Source organism: Sturnus vulgaris, chromosome 11 (genome assembly GCF_052056855.1).
Source record: "Sturnus vulgaris isolate bStuVul1 chromosome 11, bStuVul1.hap1, whole genome shotgun sequence".
Classification (NCBI taxonomy): Eukaryota; Metazoa; Chordata; class Aves; order Passeriformes; family Sturnidae; genus Sturnus; species Sturnus vulgaris.
The window spans coordinates 15,782,599-15,800,599 of record NC_142253.1 but is presented as its reverse complement, the minus strand read 5'-3'; the positions used below and the strand labels follow the sequence as shown (position 1 = coordinate 15,800,599).

At 55.3% G+C, this 18,001-nt stretch overlaps 1 protein-coding gene across 2 annotated transcripts in view; it reads left to right on the top strand.

Moving 5' to 3' along the window:
• Window positions 1-18,001, top strand: part of CACNA2D2 (calcium voltage-gated channel auxiliary subunit alpha2delta 2) — a 210,957-nt gene that overhangs the window by 175,290 nt on the left and 17,666 nt on the right. For both annotated transcript variants that reach the window (XM_014869689.2, XM_088171602.1), the window contains exons 5-12: window positions 3,308-3,352; window positions 9,708-9,846; window positions 13,342-13,473; window positions 13,747-13,804; window positions 15,799-15,849; window positions 16,000-16,099; window positions 16,864-17,022; window positions 17,500-17,607. In XM_014869689.2, the coding sequence (XP_014725175.2) occupies window positions 3,308-3,352; window positions 9,708-9,846; window positions 13,342-13,473; window positions 13,747-13,804; window positions 15,799-15,849; window positions 16,000-16,099; window positions 16,864-17,022; window positions 17,500-17,607 (792 nt within the window). The remainder of the gene's footprint in view (window positions 1-3,307; window positions 3,353-9,707; window positions 9,847-13,341; window positions 13,474-13,746; window positions 13,805-15,798; window positions 15,850-15,999; window positions 16,100-16,863; window positions 17,023-17,499; window positions 17,608-18,001) is intronic.

Here is an 18,001-nt window from a genome sequence, read left to right as displayed (position 1 = left end):
AGGGTGGTGGCAGCTGTGTGTGTGATATGGTTTGATTGCCACCTCGTTAGGTTGCTGCCTTGGAGGCTTGGGCCAGCACCCCTCCATCCAGACATCTCCAAGCTGCAGCGAGATAACAGAGCACTGACCTTTTCAGCAATTTTTTTGTAGTTGCTGTAATTGTTTTAGGCAAAAAAAGATCTGTTTGAATGCTTGTAGAGGGCTGTGTCGGGGGTTGTGGCGGGGAGTGCCCCTCACCACCCACCTGAGACACCTGTGTGCCCCTCCTTGTCCTGAGCTTTGTATCATCCCTGTTCTGCTGGTGTGTGGCAAGGGAGCACTGGTGCCAGAGTAGGGTCCTCCCTTGTGCCACTGGCAAGGTTTCAGCTTGCAGCTCACAGCTCACAGCCTGGATTTTTAATCAGCTTTTCGCTTGGTTTCTTGGTGTGAAAACAGTGAAAGTGTGGAGCACATGGCTACCACCATAGGAAGGAGGGCACAAGGGATTGAGGAAGGAGCCAGGGTCCCTGGGGAGATTCTGGCATGCAGCGTCCCCAGGGTCACCTCCAGGACGTCAAGCCTTGGCAAGGGGCTGCCCAGTGACACTGAACCACAAGGGTTTGGTGCAGGATTTAGCTCTTCCAGAGCCAATTAAATCTTGAAAGAGATTTGGTGGTTCCTTGGTGGCTTTGCTGGAGAAGCCTGTGCAATGACTTCAGGGATATCTGCAGATCAGTCTGAGATTGCACTGAACCCCCAGAGTGTTGCACTGAGGGCTTAGGAGCTGAAATAACCCCACACTTTGCTACCAGCAACACAGCCATGCAGTGTCATTGTCCCGGTGGCACTTGGCAATTCAGGTGCAAGAAAATGGGCAGTGGTTAACACATCATGTAGCAGCAGCTCCTCCTTGTCAGCCTCCCCTGCAGTGAGAACCAGGGTGTGCTTCCTGCAAGCTCGGTTGCAAGACAGGAACAATATTTTGCCTCGAAATCCCTTGACATCTTCACTCCCTTGTTTTCTTTATTGGTATTTATTCCGAAAGGCTCTAGAAATAGCAGTGCTATTTACACAGACCTGGTGCTGAGTTTAACGTGGACCAGAGGAGGAGGAGGAAAGGATTATGCGAAGAAGGCAAATTTAAAAAAAAATATTAGGGAGCAGAAAGTGTAGGACCCCTTGTTGGCTCTTGGAACACGCATGGCATCTTTTAAGAGCATCTCTGAGGGCTCTATCTCTCCTTCCTGGAACAGACACAGGCTTCCAAGTTGCAAGGACACAGATGCCCTGCCAACTCCCCCAGTTTCCCTTGGACCCCATGAAAAACCCCCAGCATCAGCAGGGTTGTGGCAAGGATTGTGGAGCCTGGCATCAGGGCACATCTCGGGGCCAGAGCCATGCTGGTGCTGACTGTCCCACGTGTGGAAACCTCAGCCTGAGTGTGGCTGAGATCTCACCCAGCTGCTCCCGGGGTTGTCAGGGCTTCAAAGAGTGCATGGCAAGGGCTGTGTGATCTCTAGGGCAATCGGTGGAAGGGACGTCCTTACAGGGACTCTGCTCGCTGTGCCATGCCCTGTGGCGGGTGAGAGCAGGATCAGGGGATCGGCTCTCCTGCCCGAGCATCATCACCTCGTGCCCTCTGCGAGTGGGAGGGGAACCGAGCTTTTCGGAGGAGCCAATGGCAAATAAAATGAATAACAAAGCACCTTCTGGATGGCCGTTGTTAGTCACACTCGCTCCTGATTAAAGATCATTAAACATGAAATTAGCTCGTTTGTGTTACGGGTCTCCCGGGGGTTCCTTTAATTAGGAAGTGCAGATGGCCGCGGACCCGGGGAGGTGGCAGTGTCGGCGAGGGACAGGGGCGTGCGTGGGGCCGACAGGAGAGCGGCGCGGCAAGAGCAGATGAAGAGAATTTTTATATTTTTTTTCCCGTTCTTGTTGTTGTAAACCCCGCAGCATTTCACAACAAATCACAGATAATTAATAAGTGTGTTCCCTTAATGACTGGGCTTTTTAATAGCAGAAATTGGAAGATGCTGCGTCAATTTTTTTTTTTTTTTTTCACTTTCCCCTCCCGGTGCTGTCTTATCGCAATCATTAAGAGTCGCAGAGCCCGCGGAAACGACGGCTCCTCTGCTCAGGAAGATGCTGGAATTGCTCTTTGCAATCCCCATCGGCTGCACAGCCTGCCAGGCTCCCCTGCTGTTGATGTCCCCAGGATCAGCTTCAGGGGCTTTCCTACCTCTTGGGAAGCCGAGAGAAGCCACTGCAAACCATTCTAGGGAGTAATTTTGTGGCTAAGAGGGTAATGCCGGTGAGGGGTCAGTGACTGCCAGCGCTCAGCGGGGCCAGGCTGGTGCAATGGGTAGTGCCGGCTGCCTGGAGAGCTGCTCGCACCTGCTGGTCCCTTTCTCCAGCCCCAGCCCGTGACCAGGCTGGGATGGATGTCACGGTGCCACCGTGCCTGGCGCAGGCAGGAGCAGGCAGGACAGGGATGCAGAACCATTGAGGTTTGGCCGTGTTTCTGCTCGGGGTCCAGATCGCTTTCCCCGGTAGATAATAACAGCAATAATCACGCCGAGGCGCTGCCCGTGCCGGGGAAGGCTGGTTGGCTGCTGATGGTGATTGACTGGCAGACGTGTCACACCACCACGGCTGCAGTGTGCCGGCAGCACGCTCGGTCCCGGCACGCTGGAAGAGTCTCCGAGTGCCCTTTAATTACCCTTTCTGCTGGTACACACAACGCTGTTGTGACAGCATCGCTGCTCTCCCAATTGCCTCTTCAGGAATTTTATCAGCTGTCTCGCGTCTTGACACTCTGGGAAAGAGGAATCCGAGCAGACCTTTCTGCTTAAATAGGCTCTAAATACCCCAAATTAACGACGTGCTTTTCTCTGTGGAAGCAAGGACGCTTTTCTCCCTGTTTCTGCAGTGCAGGGAGGGGGCCTGGGTGGCTGCCTATACCTGGCTCTTCTGTGGCTCCTGATGTTTGCAACAGAACCAAAGCACCCTGGCTGTGGGGACGAGGCACAGGCTTGCACCTGGTGACAGTGCAGAGGCTGTGGTCACACCGGTGTCACTGTCGCAGGGCTGTTGGCCCTGCAGCAGTCATGAGCAGAGAGAAGCATGGCAGGCCATGGCCAGTCCTTGGAGGGTGGATGTGGAGGATGAGAGGTTCTGAACATGTCCCAAGGACAGCATGGGCTGGGAAGGGTTCAGTCCCCAGCAATCTGGTGGCTGCCAACAGCATGAGAGAGGTGCTGAGGGGACAAGTCAGGAGGAGGGACTCTTGACCGGCACTAACAGCTCTCCCCTTTCTCTGCAGGAGGAAGACATCGAGTACTACGACTCCAAGGCCGACACTGAATATGTGAGTACTGTCTCTGTGGCACCTCTGGCACAGCCACCACCCTGGCCTAGGGCTGAGCCCAGCACTGTACCAGGGGTCGTGGCACAGCATTTGTCACAGCCTGTGTAACCAGATTGTGCAGTGGGCAGCAAGTGCCCGGTGTGCAGCCGTGTCCCCCCAGCTGAGCCATGGTGACATCTGTCCATGAGCACCAGGCCTGGCAGCAGGCAGGTGGGCAGGTCACTCTGCTGCCTGCAAAAGTTTCTAAAATTAAAGCTGGCATCTGAAATTCAAATGAAGAGCAAACCTTTAATTAGAGACTGAATCTAATTCTCTGCCCTACTCCGAGCACAGCCATCCTGTGATTTCTGGCAATCAGTGCTTTAACTACAGGCCCGTCAGCTCTGATCTCCTGGTGCTCCCAAGAGAGCTGGCATTTACCGGCTCCTCCCCGTGGTGACAGCGACGGTGACTTCACTCAGGTGCTGTGCCACGGGAGCAGGGAGTTCCACCAGCAGTGCTGCTGCCCTGGGGCACCCCACTTTGCTGCCAGGTCACCCACCTCCCACACTGCTGTGGGATCCTTAAAATAGGGGCTTGTCAGGTCGGTGGTGCTGAGCAGAGTCCTTGAAGCTGACCAGGAGCCCCAGGCACAGCAGGGTGTAGCCTTGGGGACAGCCCCAGCAATGCTGGTGTCCTTGTGCCCAGGCAGACCTGGCAGCAGATGTGCCATGGAGATACAGTAACACAGCGGGAGAGAACATGGTGTTGGCAGCAAACCACATAGCCTCATACAAAAATAACACTCAGGTGACCCCAAGAGCATTCAGAAGGCCGTGTGCCGAAGGGAGAGGGGGATCTGGGCTTGATGGGGTCCCACCAGCTTGGGTGACATGCCCTGCACTGACCTCTGTCTCTCCTCTCGACCCACCTGGGAGTCTGCCCCAGAGGAGAGCTGGGGACAGGCTGGAGTGGGGGATGGATGCCTTCAAAGCAGAGTTACTGACTGCCAGCGCCACTGTCCCCAGGTGGTGACAGTAAGAGACTCCTTAGCTGGAGAAGCAGGCACAGAGTCTGGGAGGTGGGATGGAGAGGTGGGATAGATGCTGTGACTGAAGTGGAGGGCACTTGCTCTCCTGAGCAGGTCTCCCTGCCCACAGTCCTACTCATTTACAGCTGAGGATGCAGAGGATGTCTCCTATCCTTCCCCAGCCTGGAGGGAGCTACCAAAGGAGGGAGGAGAGGATCCTGCCATGGCTGCTCTGGAGAGGATGGAGCTAATGGGCTTATAATACATTAAAGAGGATTTTGGATAGAAGTGAAGGAAAAACTGGCTGGTGGTTGAGGCAGGAGGAGACAGCCTGAGGAGCAGAGCAACTCCCAGCACAGGGGATGAGGAGCAGGATTAATGCATCCATCAGGCTGGGCTGGACTTCTGCTGTCACTGCTGCAGGGCAGGGGACACAAGGTGGATGTCCCCATGCCCACTGTTCCCCTGAGTGTCACACCACACCGTTCTGGTCACATTTGGCAGGATTAGGAAACAGGAGGCATCTCAACCTCAGAGCTGTGCCTGTGGAGCCCTCCCAGCACAGAGGGCACTGGGGAGAGGCTGTGCATGGAGGCTGGGCTCAGCTCCCTGATCCCTGGTCCTTCCCCAAAGGAGCTCACATGTCAAGGTGGAACAGCCCTGCAAATCCATCATCAGCCACATCAGCTTTAGTCGTGCTCTGGGGAGATACCAAGCAAAATTGCAAAACTGGGGGTGCCCTATTGTTGATGTATGTGGGTTTGACAGGGAGGGCACTTCCCTACCTCTGCTATTGCTTCCTTACCAGTGAAATCCCAGCAAATTTAATTCCAACAAAAATAATGGAGGGAAAAAAGAAGATGCTGCTGAAGTAAAAAAGGAGGGAGATGATACCAGAAGGTCTGAATGGAACATAATAGTGCTCTTTCCATCCTTTCTTAATTTAGCTTCAATTTTTCTATTTAAATGGAGCAGGATGTAGCTGATGCAGAGTTGGTGCTGATGGACAATGGCTGCTCCCTGTAACTGGGGCTTATTCACAAGCCTTACACCAGCTTTAACTGCAGTGAGAAGGAAATTAGCTTCCTATTAATTTTGCCTGCACCCCATCTCCACTATCCCCGCATACAGACTTTGTATTTCCAAATGGATTTTAACAAATGGGAACATCAGAAAATTTTCCCAGGGGTCCCCAAGGCTGTCAGAATGTTTGCAGAAGCAAAGTTTTCACCTTTCCCCACTAGCAAGGGCCATGGGGTTTATGTGGGGAGAAGTGTTGAAATCAGCAGACGGTCTCAGTTGGAAGTCATAGGCAGAACAACACAGAAATAAGGGTTTTTTCCATCTTTTGTGTTGTGTTCGTGGCAGGGGACGATGCTTGTCAAAGCTGAGCCGAGGATGTACTGTGCTCAGGTGGAAAACAGCACAGCTGTGTGAAGGTACCTGGACCCAAGGTCGGCCCTCCAGCACCCACCCACTCACCTGAGGTCCTGAGGAGGCTGAGAGCGAGGGGCTGATGGTGGGAGGGTCTGTGCCAGCCTCAGCCCCTCTGGTGCAGGGGAGGTGGGGCTGCCCACTCACTGCTCACCCCACTCAGTAGATGCAGCAATGAGGAGAAGGAGGGGTGGAAAAAAAGCCCCTAAATGTCAGCAGCAGCAGATGAAGGGTGTTGGAAAATTTAATCTTCCAACTTTCTCAACTAATGTGACATTTGGATTTCCTCATGATAAGCTATCAGCCCCAGAAGTTTCTTTCTTTTGCCTTTTGCCTTTTTTCTTTTTTTCTTTTTTTTTTTTTTTTTTTTCATTTTTTAACTTCTCTCCTCTGGCTGGTAATTTAAAAATAAATGGTCTAGAAAGATCTCTAAACAGTACCTTTGGCAAAGATTAAAAAAAGCGAAGGGGGATAGGGGAGCAGGCTGGCGGGAGAGGCTGATTGTTATTTATAACCTGGGCTGCTGTAAAAGCAGGAATGTGGCTGGAGAACACACCGTCTCCCTCCTTGGCATTAAATTACCGCATTTCAGGAAAAACTGATATATTTAAGGAGAAAGACCCTTCTGCACAGGCCTGGAGTTTCTCAGCCATGTGTTGGGGGCTGGCATTTATATCCATTATTAGCAGAATCACAGTGTGTTGATATGAATATTTCGCTGGCCTTTCCAGACTTAGCATGGATGGGTGCCCCAGGGAGATTGAAAAGGCCGTGCTGGGATCTCGGTGTATTCTCTATCAGGCACGTGTGGGGCAGGCCGGGGGAGGCAGGGATGCTGCCAGGATGCTGTGGCTGGATCAGCCCTGCGTTTGTCATCGGGGCTGCCATTTAAGCAGCCGTCATTAGCTGTGATGGCTGGTTCCCATGGAGATGAGCAGTGAACAGGGGGGGTTGCATCTGCGGGAGCTGCCGGGGACAAGGCAGAGGCATCGCTGCTGTGCCAGGTCACATCCCCTGCTCCATCCGCAGCTCCAAACCTGGGGACCACGACAGTCTTGGTGCCCAAGGGCAGGCTGGCTCTCCTCAGCCAGCACCAGCCTGGATGGGATGGAGGGCAGGCACTTGCCCGGAGCTTGGCAGCCTCCAGTAAAGCTGTTGGGTGGTGCTGCTGGTACTCACTGGGTGTTGGGGCATCTCTGGGTTTTGTCCCCTCTCTGTCATTTTGGAAGACTGAAGAGAAAATGTGACTGACAGCCCAGCTGTGAAAGCAGTGGAGATGGCAAAAGCTCTCAGGGCGTGATGACTTCTTGCTGAAGCAGTAAATACGTATCATATTGATATATTGCCGTGGAGTCGATTTCTAATGGTGTGTAACAAATAATACATTCAAACTGTAGAATCTATTTGTGTTACGTTGTACATACTGTAACAGATAAATAGATGTTTCCAAGTTCTTTTGAAATGTAATGATGAGGAATGCTGCAAGATCTGGCTGGGGGCCTGCCGAGATGCTTACAGTTATACCAATGTAAATTCAGAACTTGAATCATCTGCTTTGCTCTCATTTCAATTTAATGCAGAATTTCTTCCCTCGGCTTTCCCAAGGTGTCTCCTTGTATCCCAGATGCTCCCCTCCCTGCCTGGCTGGTGACAGCTTCACCTGCCTTCATGTGGCTGGAAATTACCCCCTTTCAGGGGCCAAATTCAGCCTGGCTTAAACAGAAATAACTTGTTTGGGGCTGGGGGATTTATGGATAAAGGGCAAATGTAGCTTGGATAATATTAGCTCTTTCTGCAGGTCTGTTTGCCATATAGGTGTCAGTGATGCATGAAGTGCCCCACATATAGATAGGTGTATATTTGTCCCCAAGATCTATACATGTGCCTCTCCACAGCTCCGTGAGTGAGAGCAGCCAGACAGTGCCAAACCTGGCAGCATACAAATTAGCCCCTCAGAAGTGGGTGAGATCACAGAATAATGATAAACAGAGAAGCAGTAATTATATACAGTAGTTCCAGGTCCAGTGAAGTGGGGAATAGCCATGCCAGTGTGGGGGAGAGGGAGTGTTGGGTTTTCCAGTGGCTGGTGGTGACAGGGGCAGTGGATGGGTTGTGGCAGGGTTCCCTGCTGATATGAGATGGGGAGAGATGGGGAGCTGTCACCAGGAATTTGCTGGGCTGAGGGAAAAAAAGGGTTTAGTGTCAAAGCAGAGTTTTCGGTGCTGCAGATGCCCTTAGGCCACGGCTTTATCCCAAAGCCTGTTTTCAGCAGGCACCTCTGTATCGCTGCCTGGTGCTCAGAGAGGTTTGCAGGGATGAACACTGTGTGTGCTTTCCCCCAGAGAGTTGAGCCCCCCATGGACAGCAGGCTTGGGGCCAGATCCAGTCTGCAGGTAGCCCATGGCCTGGCAGCATCACAGCTTTGCAGGGGCTCCAGCAATCGGTTTTTTGCCTTTTCTCCAGATTTACATGAAATTGAGAGCATAATCTGGATTTTGATCTTGGAGACATGGCTCCAAGGGTTGGGAACAGTCCCTGCCTGCCTCCTGCTTGGCTCCTGCAGCTGTAATTGAGTTCAACATCTTTCTGGGCAGCTGGAGCCCCCGCACCGAGGTCGGCTGGGCAGTGTGTTTACACTCACAGTCCATCAGCTGGAATTAAACCCAAGCCTTGCATATCAATCCTGTTACTCTCCCGAGCTGTGGCGAATGGTTTGGCCACCCCTCTCAATGTCATGGGAATGTCACCACCTTAGTGACTGGCTGGAGGTGCTGCAGGGGAGGTGACTTTTCTCCATGTCATCTATGAAGGGGAAACGGGGAGGGGGCCAGGGTGGGTGTTAAAGAAGCTTCATAGTTTATTTCCCAAACACATTGTTTTCCTTTAAATATATGGCTTTTCCTGCTAGAAATTCAGGCCTTTGTTCCCTGGGATTTGTTGAGGCCAGTGGGAGAGATGATTGCAGTGGGCCACTGAGGACAGCAGGATGGGACCATCCCCTGCCCCTTGTGTTCCCTGGTATTTTTCTGTGGACAGCGTGGGGCATCCGTTCAGGTGTCTTTTCCAGTGTGGGCTTGGCACTGTTGCCTGTCCCTGCCTGTGGATGGCGCAGGCAGCTCTGCGTCCTTGCCCCTCTTCAGCAGGGATGTAGCTCCAGGAGCACAAAGAGCAGGTGCTGCAGCATCCTCCTCTCCCCCCTTCCTACCCTGAGCATCTCCCGGCTAGCTGCAAACAGCCTTCTCCAGCTGCTGGGATTGTGGCAGGGATGGGCAGCTCAGAGCCAGCACCTTCTCCTGGGTTTCTTTGCTCCTGGTGGGGTGGCAGAGGCAATTTCTCCAGCTGTGTAGCAAGTCCACTCCCATTCTCGCTCTTCCCCACATGGCCCCATGCTTCAGCTCCCACCCTGTCCCCTGTCTGCAACCACCCAGCTGTTCTGCCTGCACCAGCTCAGCCCTGCCTGCCTTTGCAGAGGGATTTTAACCTCAGTGCCGTGCTGGCAGCAGGGCTGGGGAATGGAGAGGGGGGCTGGGAAGGTGAGGGAGTGTGTTCCAGCACCAGCGGTGGGGAATTCGCCATCTCTCCACCATAATTAAATATTGTTTGCATTGCTTATTGACAGAGCGCTAAGCTGCACTCCATTTTAATTTGCTCTTTGATAGTTGCCTTTTGCTGCTAATTGATTTTCAAGGCCTTTTTTGATTTTTTTTTCTATGTCTGATTTAATACCTGCTGTGCTACCAAAGCTGGAGTAACCAGTGCTCGCCTTTGTGCCCACCCACTCCTGACAGGCCAAATCCACACGAGATCCAGCAGGGCTGGTCTCCCCCACGAAACATTTGGTGATGGGCCTCAGGTGGAGGTATTCCCAGTGTCCATCCAGGGTTGGAACCATGTGCTCTGCTCCTTCCCCAGGACGATCCTGATGGAGAAGAGATTGAGAGGGAGAAGTCCAACTCCTTGAAGCTGGAGTTCACTGATGATGACAACTTCAAGACCAAGGTTAACTATTCATACGCTGCCGTGCAGATCCCCACGGACATCTACAAAGGCTGTGAGTGCCCCTCCTCATCCTCTCCAATTCGTGCTGCCTGGCTCGTTCCTGGAGTGCTGCAGCCCCAGGGACCATGACCTCTGGGTGCCCCAACTGGGTCTTGGTGCCAGGGCAGGCTGGCTCCCAAACAGGCAGGTAGTGAAATAGGGCAGAGTCACTGTATCAGGATCAATGTGTCCCCTCCAGGGACTCTCAAGAGCTCAGCACGGGCAAAAGAGGCAGATCGGGGATTAGGAGTTGTTAGGGAAGGGATGGGGAGCAAAGGAGAGGTGGTAATTATGGCACAGCTGTGCCCACATGGTTCTGATCCTCCTGCAGAAGAGCCCAGCCAGGCTCGAGAAGGCTCAAAGCAGGCACCAGAGATGTTCAGAGGGATGGAGTAGCTCTGTGCAGGAGCAACTACAGAGGCAGCACCGACGTGCCTGTAGAAGAGAGTGGGACATGGCTGGGCAGTGGCAGAGGATGAAAAGGGGATGCTGCCTGTCTTCAGCCTGCTTGGGGCTGAGGTCATGAAAAGTGAGAAAAAGCAGCTGCAGTCCCGCAGGAAGGCAGACAAGGCTCGCTGCAGGACAGCGTGATGCCACCCCGGAGCTAATGAACGTGGACATGCAGGGGGGTCAGCCCTGCGGCAGTGCCCCTGTGGCTGCCGGAGGGCACAGGCTGCTGGGAATCGGGGATGGGGCTGGTGGGCCAGCCCTGAGCGGGCAGGGATGGATGAAGGGGCGGATGGACAGCATTTGCCACCAGCTTCAGTCTCCACCGAGCTGTGACGGTCCCTGAGCTTTCAGAGCTCTCAGGTACCTCGCCCTGCTGCGGTGGCACACGGTGACAGTCGGTCTCCATTTCCCTCTAGTGGCTGCTCGGTTCCGAGCTGGGACCGCTCCCAGCTGGAGGACATCCTCCAGCGCCCGCCGGCTGCATCCTGCAAGCAGCCCCAGACTCTGCTGTCATGGGTGTCCCCAGCTGCCGCACACCACCCACGGCACCGCTGTCCCCACACCTCTGTGTCAGTGGCGCTTGCTGAGGTCTCCTGGGCGGTGATGGTGGTGATGGAGGCCGAGCTCACGTTCCTGCCCTGAGCAGAGCGGTCCCGGTGCTCGGCTCGTTCCTGGCACGGCCGTGCTCGGAGCCGCATCCGTGCCGTGATTTCACCGCCGAGGCAGCGGAGGATTAGGAATTTGCAATTAGTTTTATTACCCAGCTAGCGCAGGGCAGGCAGCTAATGAAGCACATCATGCGAGCCGGGTGGGCTGCGCAGGGTGAAATAAATATTCGCTCCTGCTCAGCCCTGCTCGCCAGCCGACGGCACGGCTGGAGCCCCGCCACGGCCGCATAAATCACCGCACTCAGCCCCGGGACAGCAGCAAGCTGGAGATTAACGCGCTCCAGGGACTCACAGCTGCTCAGAGAGGGATGCTGGAGAGGGGATGTGGCAGTGGGGGTGACAGTGCAGGGACTGTCGGTGCAGGGAAAGGGGCTGCAGCCACAGGCACAGAGTGTGGGCACAGCGATCAGGCCAGAAGAAGGCAGGGAAGAGTCTACAACTGCTGCTCCACAGAGAGTGGTTTGGGGCGAGGGCAGGGGGCCACCGTGTCCTGCTGGGGACAGCAGTGAGCGTGGCAGTGCCCGCAGAGCTGTGGGCGGGACCGTGTGCCGCTGGGACCGGCGGAGAGGCGCTATCGCTGCCTGGCACGATAATTAAAGCCTGCGGCGACGCCCGCCGCCGTCACCCCTCGCTACACACACAAATTACATCCTATATGTGTTTTATTTACTGTGCCATTTTTAATTAAATATGCAATCGCTCGCGGGCAGGGCGGGACTGGGCTTACTCTGATGGGGACAGGGACGAGATGGGGACAGGAATGGGATTGTCACCAGTGGGGCTGGCAGTTCTGGCCTCGACTGAGAGGGACAGGAGCCATCCCAGCCATGGACACGGCTTCATCACTCTGCACATGGTGAGAGTGTAGAAACCGTATTTGTTCACAGGGATGTTATGGGGGCTACATTCATGCCCAGGGAAGGTGTAAGGGCTGCACTCGTGCTCAGAGATAATTTAAGGGCTCTGTTTGGGCACAGCGACGATATGAGTTGCATTCAGTACAAGCAGCTGGTGTGGCTGATGGGCCCCGAGGGTCTGGGTGTGTAGGTGCTGCCAGGGATATCATGGATGTGTGAGGGCCCAGCCTGGTGCCCAGCTGAGGCTGGCAGCATTGCCCAGGGCTGCTCCAGGCAGGCAGCAGCCTGGCAGCCAGCTCATAGCCACTTCTCCTGGGAAAAACCACATCCTGTGTCAGAGCCAAACAAGAAATCATCCTAAGTGCCCAGATAACAGCACTGTGTGTGGGCACAGCACTGAGGAATGGCTGGGGAGATACAGATAGAGTAAATCATGGTTTGAAGGCACGGCTGCTTGAGGGAAGGACAATTCTTCAGCAGTCGTGCTGGGATAGAGGGATACAGGATTTGTCCTACCCACATCGTGCCAGTGCCTTGGGACCACAGTGAAGGCTTGAACAGGTGATGACGGTGTTTCCAGAAGGGACAAGTGTGGGAGGAAGGCTTAGGAGAGCTAAATGTATTCCTCAAATGCACACTGCAATGCTCCCCTGCAGCACCACGTTGGGTTGTTTTGCCCAATGCCAGAGATGGGGTTCTCCTGAGAGTTCTTGCACCCCAAAAATGCATTGAGGGTCCCCCAGGAAGGATAGTGCCTGGTCTCAGGGTGCTGCTGGCTCCTTGCTCCTGCAGTGGCACTCACCACTGGCTCCTCCACGCTACAGTCCTGGGGCAACCCAGCACCAGTGGTCATCGTGGGATCTCCCTCCCACAGCATTTGGGGTTCCCCTGTGAGCACAGGGAGGTGCCATGCCAGCTGGCCAGCCCCATTCCTGCCACACCACACTGGCCCCCCCTGCACTCTGCCAGCCCCCCTTGATTAATCACAGGCTGGGGCTGCCGGCAGCTTATCTTTTGCTTTAATAGCTCAATAATTTAAAACTGCTGTTTGCCGGCATCTTAATTGCTTTTGTGTCAGGTGCAGGGCCAGTGGGAATGCAGAGTGGGCCTGAGAGGTTCCAAGCAGCCCGTGGGGACACAAGCCTTGGGTTTCCCAGCTGGTAACTGTCCCCAGGGAATGAGGCTTGCAGAGGGAGTTTTGCTGGGAAGGGGGTGAGATGGCAGGCCACCTGTCCCCAGTGATGGCTGTGTCTGCCCCGGAGCAGATGGGGACAGTGAGCACTCTGGGGAACTCTGAAGAATGGCTCATTTCTCTAAGGGCAAGGGATAGCAGGGTAGTGCTAGAGCTCTGTGGAAGTGAGGGGGTCGAGAGGATGTAGGAGAAGCTGGAAAGCTCCCATGGGCTTCTTGGGAAGGGGCAGAGGGGACACACCTCTCCCTCCCTTCCATCACTCGGGGACACCACAGTCCCCATCATCCCAGCCCCACCGCTCTCTCCACCCACACACTCACCCCTGTCTCTATGTCCTGCAGCCACCGTCATCCTCAACGAGCTGAACTGGACGCAGGCACTGGAGGATGTGTTCATCGAGAACCGGAAGGAGGATCCCTCCCTGCTCTGGCAGGTCTTTGGCAGCGCCACCGGCGTCACCCGCTACTACCCCGGTGCGTGGCAGGGAGGGCACACAGGGGCTGTGACCAAGGGCAGCTGAGCCCTTCTCACTGTTAGATGTGGAGGAGCAGCCCCCTGGGCCTGGTGTGACATGTGTAACTGTGCTGTGCCAGAGCCCACTGGTGTGAGCTCCCCACCTGAGCCTGCTGCTTCCTCAGCCCTGGGCATCTCTCTGCCCTGTCCCCCATGTCCCCCTCTCCCCCACCCCAGAACAGCCCTGCCTTGCTCATTCCCTGCCTTGCTCATTCCCTGCCTTCTCCCCACAGCCACCCCATGGAGAGCCCCCAATAAGATCGACCTCTATGACGTGCGCCGGCGGCCCTGGTAAGGGGGTGCTGGGCGGGGAGGAGGGTCCTGAGTGGGAGCAATCAGCTCTCTCCCCTTTTCCTTTCATTTTGGCACTGGCAAAGGGACAACATAACAGCATCTGAGCTGTGGTGCATGGCTCCTTCTCCTCTTCCCTCTTCCTAGGAATGTGGAGCAGGATGGAGAGATAAATCCTTGGGAGCAGATGAAAGCATGGAGAGAGCCCTGTGCCCCCTCACCACAATCATGGCTGCTGGCACTCAGTCCTGGCCAGCATTCCCATCCAAATGAGATAACAACTAGTTTGGAAACCATGAGCTGGAAGGATGGGGAGAGGAATGGGCAGGCAGCACCAGGCTGTGGCTCAGTGATAGCTGAGCAGCCATCTAACCCACACCAAGTGAGGTGGGATTGAACGGGCTCCTCTTAGCCCAGCTGCAGGTGCTGGTGTGGCAGTGCTGGTTATCAGCTGGAGCTGGGAAGCAGCAGCCCCATCCTGCCCACAAAGGATCATCCCCCTGCCTGGCCCCCTGCACACATTAGGAGCTGCCCCCTCTCCTTGTCAGAAAATGGCCCTGCTACTATGGTTAATTGCCTTTGATTGCTCCATATTAATTATTAACTGTTCCCTGACGGGTTGTCTGTGCAGGTTATTGCAGGGTAGGGACTGGAAGGCTGTTTTGGGGTGGGGGCTGCTTATGTGTATTGGGGCTACTGACTCCAGCTAAGCCCAGCTCTCTGCCCACTAGCCAGGTGGCCACCTAGTTGTCCACCCAGCCATGGAGGAGCAGCAGCACCCTTCATGCACCCCTTTGGGACCTTCTCCTGCTCTCACAATGGGGCCCCATGCAGGACACAGCCTTCACTGCTGCAGGGGCATGATCCTGGCTACAGCCACAGGCACCACTCACCCGCCTTCCCCTCCCTGATGAATGGCCCCATTAGCCACAGCCATCTCCTGCTGAGCCCAGGGTATTCATCTGAGCTGGGCAGCCAGAGATGGATGTGCTGCCACAACCCATTACGGGCAGCATCTTAGTTGGGCTCTGTGCTGCACCAGCGGCCCAGCCCCAGGAGCACGGCAGGCTCCAGGAGCCCCCTCTCATGCTAGCAGGGAGGAGGCCAGGGGCAGCTGCCTGTCCTGCACCCCAGCATGAGAAGAAGGTGCAGGGGGATGCTGCACCCATGACAGGAGGGCCCCACGTGTCAGCATCCTACATCCCACCCTGGTAATCACTTGTAATTAGGGAACATCAGGCCCTGAGATTAACAGAGAGCCTGCCCCTTCCCCAGTCCTCCCCAGTAGTGGTGAGTAATTGATACTAATAACACTCTAATTAATTCACATAGGGCCCGATCCTGATCAAGCCAATAATGAGGTTCCCTTGGCCTTCAGCCAGGGCAGGATCAGGCCTCCTGCAGTGGGATGGTGAGGTGGGGCTGTGCCTGGCCATGTCTGGGATGGGTGCTAAGCACTGTGCCACCCCTTCCCACACAGTATGGCACAGCAGGGCTGGGAGCAGGACGGGCTGCTTCAAGGGGTGAGGAAGGGTTCCCTAATTGTTTTCAGTGGGGAAGATTTACGTAGTGTTATTATTTTTCCTCCTCGTAGCTAAAAATAACCTAATCAGCCTGGCCTTTGAAGCTACCAGGGGGGTAAATAGCATCTTAATATGGATGTGTGTGTCAGCATAATCAGCACGCAGGAAAGGGCCTGCGATGATGGAAGAGTTTAGCATTTAGAGCTCATTAGGCTGACACGGTGCGGAGCGGCAGTCGCTGGCCGTCTGCTGTGCTGTGCCACGGGAGCCACGTCCTCGCCTCCACCTGCCTACAGCCACCTCATCCTTGGTCCTTGCCATGGGCTCACCACAGCCCTGGGTGCCTGGGGCTCCCAGCACAGCTCCCCAGTGCCTGTGCCCTGGCAGGGCTTCGTTCTTGGACTGCACCCAGAAGAGTCAGGGATGCCCCAAAATGAGTCAACTCTGCTGACCCCACTCTATACCCCACAGGTACATCCAAGGTGCCTCCTCCCCAAAGGACATGGTCATCATTGTGGATGTGTGAGTACACAATGGGGGCCATGGCTGGGCTTAGGCCAGGATGGTGACACAGATCACCAAGGTGCCACTGTCCCACCAGTGGCCGCAGGGAAGCTGTGTGGGACAGCACAGCCTAGCTGCCAAGCCCCCATTAACCCCTGTCTCCTGCAGGAGTGGCAGTGTGAGTGGCCTCACCCTCAAGCTGATGAAGACCTCGGTCTATGAGATGCTGGACACCCTCTCAGATGATGACTATGTCAATGTGGCCTCGGTGAGTGCCATGGGGCAGGTGGAACAGCTGTGTCCCCAGGCACCTCCCAGCTCCTCAGCACAGGAGCCCTTTGCTCCCACACACATCTGGCTAAGGACTCTGCAGACAGAAATACCATTTTTTGTCTTCTTAACCACTCACCTGCACATAAGCAAGGAAATGGCTGCGCAGGGCTCAGCACACAAAAGCTGCCCCCATCATGGGGCATTTGGCAGAGATGTTCCCGAGGTGACCCCAGCCAGCCACCTTCTGTCCATCCCCAGCTACTGACACCTTGCACCCCATGGTTATGTCACCAGCTTGTGACCTCACACAGCACAGTGGCCGTGCACATCTGTGCATGGCTGTGTGCCCCACCCCTGTCTGGCCACCAGCAGTCCAGCACTAATTAACGTGTCTGGCCTGGCTCTGTTTGCTGGATCACCACTCCCCTAATGAATGGGTCCCATTGCCAGTAAATGAATCCGTAAGTGAGAGGCAGCACCTGCTCCTGATAACAGCACAGAACGGCTGCTTGCACACACTGGGGGTCCTGCAGAAGTGAGGGTGCAGGCAAACCTTGTACTACCAGCACCTGCATAACACAGCTCAGTGCTGGATTTGTCCCAACCAAGCTTTAGCCTCAGCATCAGCCCTCCCTGCGATGTGGGACACATCTGGATCACCTGCTGCCCTTGAGAGCTGAGTGTGATGAGTGACTTGTGCCTGCTGGTGTCTGCTGTGTCCCCTCTCTGTGACCCACTCCCCTCCATTTCACCTCCCAGTTCAATGAAAAGGCAAAGCCGGTGTCGTGCTTCAAGCACCTGGTGCAGGCCAACATCCGCAACAAGAAGGTGTTCAAGGAGGACGTGCAGGGCATGGTGGCCAAGGGCACAACAGACTACAAGGCTGGCTTTGAGTATGCCTTCGACCAGCTGCAGAACGTGAGCTGGGGGCTGGGCCGTGGGCTGGGGGACAGGGTGCACCTGTGGGTGCTGGGGACAAGGGACAGCTCTGAGTGCCTGGCTGCTGCCCTGTGCTGAGGGCTCCTTGTGCTCCTTCTCAATGCTGGGGGAGACGTCCCACCTCCAGGCATGCTGTAGCCAAGGTTTTCCTGGTGCTGCTCCTCTCTGGGTTATTAAAAGTTAGCAGGGCTGGGCGAAGGGGCCAGAGCCAACCAGATACCGTGCCAGAGGCAAAATAAAGATGAATGGTGCTATTAGATGCCGAGTGGCATTAGCCACAGCATCATTCCCCAGCTGGCAGTGTCCCTCCTGCCCATTCACCCTGGTCACCCTAGCCCCAAGAGAAATGAACTGGGAAAAGAGATGGGTCGGGGCCAGCCCTCCTGGCTGAATCCAGCCCTGTGCCCAGTGCTGCTGGCTCCAGATGTGGCCTCAGGTGCTGTGTCTGCCCCACAGTCCAACATCACACGTGCCAACTGCAACAAGATGATCATGATGTTCACAGACGGCGGTGAGGACCGAGTGCAAGATGTCTTTGAGAAGTACAACTGGCCCAATAAGACGGTGAGAGGCTGTGGGTCTGTGTGCTGGGCTGGGGCTGCTCACCATGGAGGAAAATGGCTGCTGCAGCTCCATTGCTGACTTTTGCTACATTTGCCTCCTCACCATCCTCCTTCCCCAACAGCCTGCTCCTGCATGGAGCCACTGCCTTGCTAATGGGTTTGTAGCAGGCTCCCACCTTCCTATGAAGGAGGTGTGGAATCAGACACACTGTGGGATGCTGGGGAAGGGAATGCTGGCCCTGAGGGGAGCACACCCCAAGCATGGGGACAGGGCTGCTGGCAGGCAGACGAACCAGCAGGACTGTCCCAGTTACTGCCCAGTACCTGGAAACCTGTGGGGTGGGGGGATTCTGGCCCATATATCACCCACAGAGAGCACAGATCCCTCTGGGAGC